This window comes from Trypanosoma theileri (genome assembly GCF_002087225.1).
Source record: "Trypanosoma theileri isolate Edinburgh chromosome Unknown TM35_Tth_25_V1, whole genome shotgun sequence".
Classification (NCBI taxonomy): domain Eukaryota; phylum Euglenozoa; class Kinetoplastea; order Trypanosomatida; family Trypanosomatidae; genus Trypanosoma; species Trypanosoma theileri.
Genome location: NW_021639867.1, coordinates 244,632 through 252,973, shown reverse-complemented (window position 1 = coordinate 252,973; position 8,342 = coordinate 244,632). Strand labels below are relative to the sequence as shown.

The window sequence follows — 8,342 nt, the reverse complement described above, 5'->3', positions numbered from 1 at the left end:
AAAAAAAAAAAGAAAATGGGATCTAGTAATGTGTTGATGGGAATTGTTAAATTCACGCTGCTCGTGTTGCTCTTGTGGTTTTTCTTCGCCACAGTGCGTTTCACTTGCTGCGGGGCATTTCTCGCCGCCAGTCCAGACGTGCCGGGCACTATTCCATTCTCTGATGCCTACTGGAGTCAGGTACGGGAATGTCTGAGTCGATACTAACAAAGAGAGAGAGAGAGAGAAAGAGAGAGAATAACTTTTTTTTTTTATTGTGAAGGATGTGCAGTTTGGTTTGTTGTGTTTGTGTTGACTTAGTTGGTTGGTTGTTGTTGTTGTTGTTGCTCGTTCATACCTTTCTGTTTTTTTTTTTTTTTGTTTTTTGTTTTTTGTGTGTGAATTTACTCTATTGGGATGTGAAGGTGTGAGGAGTGGAAGAGGGAAGAGGGAAAACAAACAAGGCTTGTGTGTAGTCCTTTGTTTATGCTTTCCACCTTATTTTATTATTTATATATATATGTTGTTTATTTTATTTATTTTTTTTTTATGTTTATATATTTATTTAGTTTTAAATATGTACAATGTTTGAGATGAGAGGTAAATACTCTATTTGTTGCTCTTCTTCTTTTGTCTTTTTTTTTTTTTTACTTTGAACCCTGTTGATTACATGTGTATTGATTGAAATAATAATAATAATAATAATAATAAATTAGAGTCATTATTGCTTATTTATTCTCCTGTTTTTCTTCTTCTTCTTCTGCAGAAAGAAGGAAGACGGCGAAGATAACAGAGTGATTGCCACGCATACAAGCAATACCGTTTGCTTTAAACGGAGTGCCCCACTAATCCTACCCATATCTATATATATATATATATAGAGAGAGAGAGAGAGAGGATAGAGAGAAGAAAATAAATTAAAAAAAATAAAAAAGAGATAAATTCAAAGTGACTTGTAAACATGTCTCGAGTTCGTATTCTCCATCTTCCTCGTGATTGCACGGAGGAACAACTGCGGCGTCATATTTTATCTTCTCTTCCTCCATCCGCTCCTCACATTGAAATAACGGATTGTATGATTAAACGATCAGATCTCACACGTGGTGGAAAGGGTGTGATTCGTATGGCTTTCATGGGATTTCGCAATGCCGCGAGTGGACATTTTGTGGTGCGGCACTTCAACGGCACGTACTTTGGAAGTGCGAAACTTCGCGTGGAGGTCGCAAAGGGCCTCGGTGAAGTTGGCATCACAACAAATATGAAAAAGAAAATGGAGGCATCTCAACAACAACAACAACAACAACCGTCCAAGATTGGAGGAGGAGGAAAGGGAGGAGATCTTGTTAATAATAATAATAATAATAATAATAATAATAATAATAATAGTGCTGGTGCTGGGGTAAAGCGTAGTCGAGAAGCCACGCAGGATGGGAAAAGTGAAGATGAAGAAAAAGATGAACAATCACGCCGTAGGAAAGAACGTTTAGATGAATTCATCACCGAACGTACAAAGGCAACATCTGGACCAACGTGGGCCTCTGAGGTGTTATTGCCGGAATCTACAAATGTGAATGTAGATCCAAATACAGATGAAATGTTGGGAACTCACCTTTCATTACAAGAAAGAGAAAAAGAAAGAGAAGAAGAAGAAGAAGATCCAGAAGAAGCTGAAAGACGGGCATTAGAACGACAACAGGCATTAGGGGAAGTAAGTGATATGGACTTTTTAGCCTCATTGGCAAATAAAAAAGATAACACTAGTCAACCTATGAAAGATACAGAGGATAAAGAAGTTGAAGATACTGAAAAAGAAAAAGAAGAAGAGGGACAAGAAGAACAACAACAATGTACACTGACATCGTCTACAGTGGTAGATGAACAAGAGGCCATTGTATACGAAAGTCGTCGAGTGCGAATAGGTAATATTCCCTTTATCGCTACTGAAGATGATGTGAAACAGTTTGCCTCTTCACTAGTTGGTCCTGTGGAGTCTGTACACATTCCACTCACACGTGATACCCGCCAAAGTAAAGGAGCCGCATTTGTGAAATTTACTCGAGTAGAAGACGCACTGCGGGCATTAACCATGTGTCGTGGAGCTGTCTTTATGGGCCGCCTATTGCGTGTAAGTGCGGCGGAAGATGATCCATATACAAAGAAATTAGAAGAAGGAGGAGGTGGTGGTGGGATGGGATTAGCCGGCAGCAGTGAGTTTAAACGACAGAAGGAACAACAACAACGACAGAATGAGAATGGAGGTGCCATGGCGTGGAGCTCTACTTATATGAGTAGTCATGCCGCTGTGGAGACTGTGGCCAAACGGCTTGGCGTTACCGCAGGAAGTGTTGTTTCTGTAGAAGCACGTGGGGCTGCTGTGCGTGCTGCCATTGCGGAAGCCTATTTAACGACAGAGATACAGCAAGTATTAGGCGATGAGGGTATTGACTTTGGTTTACTGGAGAGTGCTCAGCAGAATTTGTTAAAGGCACGTAGTAACACTACTATTCTTGTAAAGAATATTCCAGCCGCAACAACAGGAGATGATGCGGCAGAGTTAACAAAAATGTTTCTTCGTTATGGTTCTTTAGAAACCACCGCATTTCCCTCTGCTGGTACTTTTGCATTATTTCGATATGTTCATCAACAGGATGCTCGTGTGGCTTTTCAACGACTTTCATATAAATTGTTTAAGAATTCCCCACTCTTTTTAGAGTGGGCACCTATTGGGGCTATTACAGATGATACTGATAGCAATGATGAAGATAATGATAAAAATAATAATGATAATAATAATAATAATGACGCGGATGGGGATCTACCTAGTGGAAAGGCTGCCTTTGCTCCAGTCTTAACGCTATTCATCACAAATATTCCCTTCACTTCTAAAGAAGATGAATTCTATACTTTTATGTTGGATGTCTGTCCGCGACTCGCAAAGGCACCTGAAAAGCACGTGGAGCGACTGGCCTTTGAGCAAGATAAAGGACGTGCGTTTCTCACATTGCGTGATGAAAGTACATTTACATATGTACTTCAAAGACTTAACGGGAAAAGCTTTGCTGGACGAACTCTCGCATGTGTGGCGAGTAAACATACAGCCGCCGCCCTCGCAGCGAAAACATCATCTGTACCTTCATTATCCGGTACTAGAGCTAATATTAATAATATTAATAATAATAATACTGCAGGTGATGAGGATGAAGATGATGTAACGAAGTTAGCGGCTGTTATTGCCCGCAGAGGAACAACAACAACAGGAACATCATCTTCACATGGAAATCATGTACCCCCTGGTTGTGATCCACTCAAGTTGGTGGTAAAGAATGTGCCCTTTGAGGCTACAGAGCGGGATATACGAGATCTCTTCTCCGCATTCAGTGAGATTCGTAGTGTACGTCTACCGCGTAAGAGTCATCAATTCACAACCCATCGTGAGAATAATCACCGTGGTTTTGCGTTTGTGGAGTTTCTCTCTGAGGAAGAGGCGAAGCGGGCGATGGAAACACTTAAGGCCACACATTTGTATGGTAGACATTTGGTACTGCAATACGCAAAGCTGGATGACCGGTAAGAAGATATCAAGATATATGTGCGTATGTGTGTGTGTGTTTACATTTGGAATTAAGGTGAACGAGTGCACACTCTTCTTTTATTATTATTATTATTATTATTATTATTATTATTATTATTATTATTATTATTATTGTTTTTTTTTTTTCTTTGTGTCATGCCTCTTATACCCTTTTCTTTTCCCACTGTGCCGGTTAAAGATACGATTAAAGCGCAAGTGGGTAGTAAAGGTATGAAGTTGGTATATTTATACAAATCGCAATAATAATAATAATAATAATAATAAAAGAAAAAGAAAAAAAATTAATAATAACGATGAAACAAATAAATAAACAAGAAGAGGGATTTGCTCCTATGGAAAGAAACCTATTACAGGACACTAATGTTATTTTTCTTATTCTTCTTGTTATTATATCTTTATTCTGTTTCTTTTTTATTCTTTTTCGTTATTTCTTATATGCTCTTTTTTTTTTTTTTTTTGATTCATCTGAGTAAAAAAGAGAAACTCACCTGAAACATAAAAGAGACATTTTTTTTTTTAAGTAGAAATAGAGGGACTAATAATCCCACAATACAAAAGAGTCGAATAAGAAAAAAAAAAAAAAAACAGAAAAGCATTACACAGCGAGAACGGGAAGGAATTTAAAAAAAAAAAAGAAAAAGAAAAAAAAGACGATTTTATTAGTAAAGAAAAAGAAGAAAAGAGAAGAAAAAAAGGGAAAGGAAATGAACAATAACACAGTGGCTCTCTCCGTTGTGGAGGATCTTATTCACTGGCCCCTTCCCCCTGCAGATCCCACAGAATCCCCAGCCAGCGGGAGTACAAGTACAACGAACCCCACCGCAAACCCCAACAATGTGAATATAGTCTCCTTCGATGCCTTACTCTCTGCAGGCGCCTCAGAGGAATTAGATGAGGAACCACGCGAACGACAACAATTACGATATGAAGCCGTTAGACGTTTACCGGCGTTAGTGCGGGCAATGGGATCTCAATGGGCAAAGATGGAAGTCATTCCATATATGCTGCGATGTATGGAAGAGGAAGATGCGGAATTGAGTTTTGCGACTGGTATGGCTTTGATGGATCTCGCAACCGGACCTGTGGTGAGTTCATCCCAACTGCATTCCTCGCCAACACCTGCGGCGTGTGAAATGCGTACAGAGAGACTTTTTCTTGATATTACACGTCCACTCTCATTACCGAATCTTCTTCCTGTATTAGTACGAATGAGTGCCTCTGCAGATGCGGGTGTACGGCTTTTTCTTGTGGAAGTTGTTATTCCAACACTTTTCTTTGGGGTATCATTGGAACGAACAGTGGATTTACGTGATTGGGAATCTAAATATCTCAAACTGCGATCACATGATAGAGATGAAAATGAAACAGGTGAAGAATCAAAGATAACATTTGATGTGAATAATCCTACTGGTATTCATACTTCTGCAGGTATTAGCAGTCATGGTAGAAGTTCAACATTTGAGAATCGGCGACCACTCACAAGTAGTAGTAGTGTTGGTGTGGGAATGGAACGCCTTCAACAGCATGATCATAATAATAGTAATAATAATAACAGTAGTAGTAATTCAACTGCTGCTGCTGGTGGTCGTCGTAATAGTGGAGTTAACGCTGCGGTGTGGGATCCTTTTCAAATTAATCTTTATGCAAACCGTATACGTAGTGCTATTGCCACTTATCTCCGTGATGTTATCTCTGATAGTAGTGAAAAGGATGGAAATTCTGGACCAATGATGGCCATGTATGGTAAATCTATTGGACCAAGTGATTATTTAGATCATAGAGATCGACGTGAGGCATTTCGGGCTAGATGGAATTTATTAATAGGACTTATGGAATCTATGCTTAAATCTCAATATGCTACTACAGTAAGTACTGGAGTAGAATGTATTAGTAATATATTTTCATGTATTTCATGGGTGACGAATGCGGAAAATTATCAAAAAACTGTACAGAAATCATCCTTTGTTCGATCTCTAGAAGAACTTGTATCGTTTACATTTACTACTACACGAACTCATGTTGGTCGTGTTATTCTAAGTGGAGCAGAAAAACCTTGTGAAGATTTAATGATGCTTCTTTTTGATAATCGCTTATTAACTGAAAATGTTATCTCTTCACCATTATTACCATCTTCATTATCATCCTCATTATCCTCTTCATTATCATCATCCTTTGTAGGTCCTATTGTACTTGGATCTGGTGGTCTTAGTTCAGCTGCTCGAGAAGTGTGGGATCTTTGTTTAACTGGTAGTACACCTGTTATGCATCGTCTTGTACGTATAAGTTTATTACGATCTTTACCGCAACTCATTAACTGGTCTAGTGATGCCGCTGTTCGTAATATAGAAAGAATATCATCTGCTGTGGTTGCCTCTGGAGAATCTATAGGAGGATTGAGTTTCTTTTCGGTATGTCACATCTTTACACAAGCACTTACTCCTCCTGTTCATGATCTTGGGAAATATGAACGTGATGTGGATGATTATGATAGTAATAGTAATAGTACCAGTTTAGATGATAGAGGTGAAAATAATAATAATAATAATAATAATAATAATAATAATAATAATAATAATAATAATAATAAAGTTGTAGGGCATGAAGGTACTACTACTACTACTACTACTACTACTACTACTGCTCCTACTACTATATTGATCTTTGAGAGTGATGTATGTCATGATTATGGAATAGCAGAAGCCGTTCTTGATGGTGTACAATATTTATTTAGTGAACTTTTACATCCACATACAGTAGAAGATTTTCTACGATCTCCACATCGTCGTCAACGTTTACAACAACTCACTAAACTCTATAATGAGTGTATAGTGCATAGTGTTACTTTACCCTCATGGCGTACGCGTTGGCTCACCACTCAACGTTTACCGCAACTCACCACATCCTTCATGTTATTACTCAATCGTTTAAAAGGACATAAAAGTGTAGAGGGATCATTATTAGTAGATTCTACGGTAGTTCGTTTGTGTACATTACATATAGAGCAATGGTCCTCCACTCCTGGTGGAAGTGATGGTTGTTTGAAGGAACTTGTACAGGATGAAGAGGAAGAAGTGCGTAGTGTAGTGGCTTTGTGTGCAGCTCGTGTTTTTTGTGCATTAGGACAAGGAATGATGCGTCTTGTTTTTCCGAATGGTATAGTGATGGATATGAAATCCTCTCAACAACCAATAGGAGGAAATGATGGAAGCAGAACTACTAACAATATTACTACTACTACTACTACTACTAACACTAATACGAATACTAATACTAATACTACACGTGGAATAGATGGATTAGGTACTCGACATGTAGATCCTCATAATCCAGGCACATCACAGAATGATATGATGATGATGAAGAATAATAATAGTAATAGTAGTAGTAAGAATAATGACAATCATCAGGAGTCTCATACGGGTACGGCGTTACTTTCTGTGAATACATTAATGAAATACCTTCCAACTCTTCTTGATGCTATTCTCTCTTGTTGTTTATGTTTACTACGTGATCCGGAAGAACGCGTACGGGCGGGTGCTGCCGCTGGACTCTCTGCTCTTGCCCGTACATTAAGTAACATGATAACTGTATGTGATCTACATATACAAGATATTGGTAAAACCACCTGGCTTCGATATCTAGATCGCACCACCGCATCTCTCATGACATTATTGAATGATAATAGTCCAACTGTTCAATTAGCTCTGGTATCGGAGTTAGCGGCTCTTCTCACCAGTTCAGCAGCAGGTGCTGGGAGACTGGCAGCGACTATGGGTGGACGACAAGTAGATGAAGCCACACAAGTACGTGAAGGGGCATTAGTGGCATGTTTACAAAGTCTTGCCCGACATGAAGTTTGGCGTTATCGTGCCCGTTATGCCACTTTATTATCAGAGATGTGTGTAAAGTTTCTTGCCCCGAGTTCATTAGCCGCAGCAGAGGCGGCAGCGACGAGACGACATCATGTTCATACATTAGAAGTTAGTTTACGTGAGAATAGTGTATCGAGTGGTCGTCCAAGTGGGATGGTGTTAGCAGAAGATGGTGTTAATCCACTACACCGATTTGCAAAGAAGGAATTACTTCCATTACTGGTAGATGTATTGTTTGATAAAGTAAAGGCAGTACGGGATAGTGCATTAGAGTCATTACAACGAATGTGTGATCGACTTTCTGCGGCTCGTCTACAATTAATAAATGCCTCACCTACACATGATCATCTTCATCATGGTATTAGTAATAGTAATAGTAGTAGTGCTTTTACAGGGACTCTTGGTGTTGGTATGAGTGGGACTGGTACAATGGGTCCTAATAGTAATATCAACATCAATAGCAATAATAATAATAATAATAATAATAATAATAATAATAATAATAATAATAATAATAGTAGTATGAATAGACTTAAATATCATGATGATGATGTATTCATTAATGATACACTTTGGCCACTTATTATTAATTCCCCTAAAGCTATGGCAACCTACCTTAGTAGAAGTTCTCTACTTCGTATTGCTATTCGTTTAGGTGTGGATAAGGAATCTATTTTACTTCCATTGCTAGATCAACTTGGGCACGACGCCGTATTGAATGTACGGCTTGTTGTGGCGAAGGAATTATATGGTATTCTCGCTGCTTCTTCTAATGCAAATACTACTGCAGCTGCTGCTGCAGCTGCTGGTGTAGTCTCTGGTTCCTCCATCTTATCATGGGAAGGAATACCGAAAGTGACATTTACGCCGCAGGAGAAAAATGGTGTGGTGTTGCAGTT

General features: G+C 38.8%; 2 protein-coding genes across 2 annotated transcripts; both read left to right on the top strand.

The window, feature by feature from the left end:
• Window positions 1-940: 940 nt before the first annotated feature.
• On the top strand, window positions 941-3,550 carry TM35_000251840 (uncharacterized protein; the record flags this gene model as incomplete). The annotated part of the gene is made up of 1 exon (XM_029027775.1): window positions 941-3,550. One exon carries the CDS (start codon window positions 941-943, stop codon window positions 3,548-3,550), a length of 2,610 nt encoding a protein of 869 aa, XP_028880954.1.
• Window positions 3,551-4,275: 725 nt separating this feature from the next.
• Window positions 4,276-8,340, top strand: TM35_000251830 (uncharacterized protein; the record flags this gene model as incomplete). The annotated part of the gene is made up of 1 exon (XM_029027774.1): window positions 4,276-8,340. A coding segment is annotated over one exon (4,065 nt), but the record flags the coding sequence as incomplete, so codon positions are not given.
• Between the last annotated feature and the right edge of the window lie 2 nt (window positions 8,341-8,342).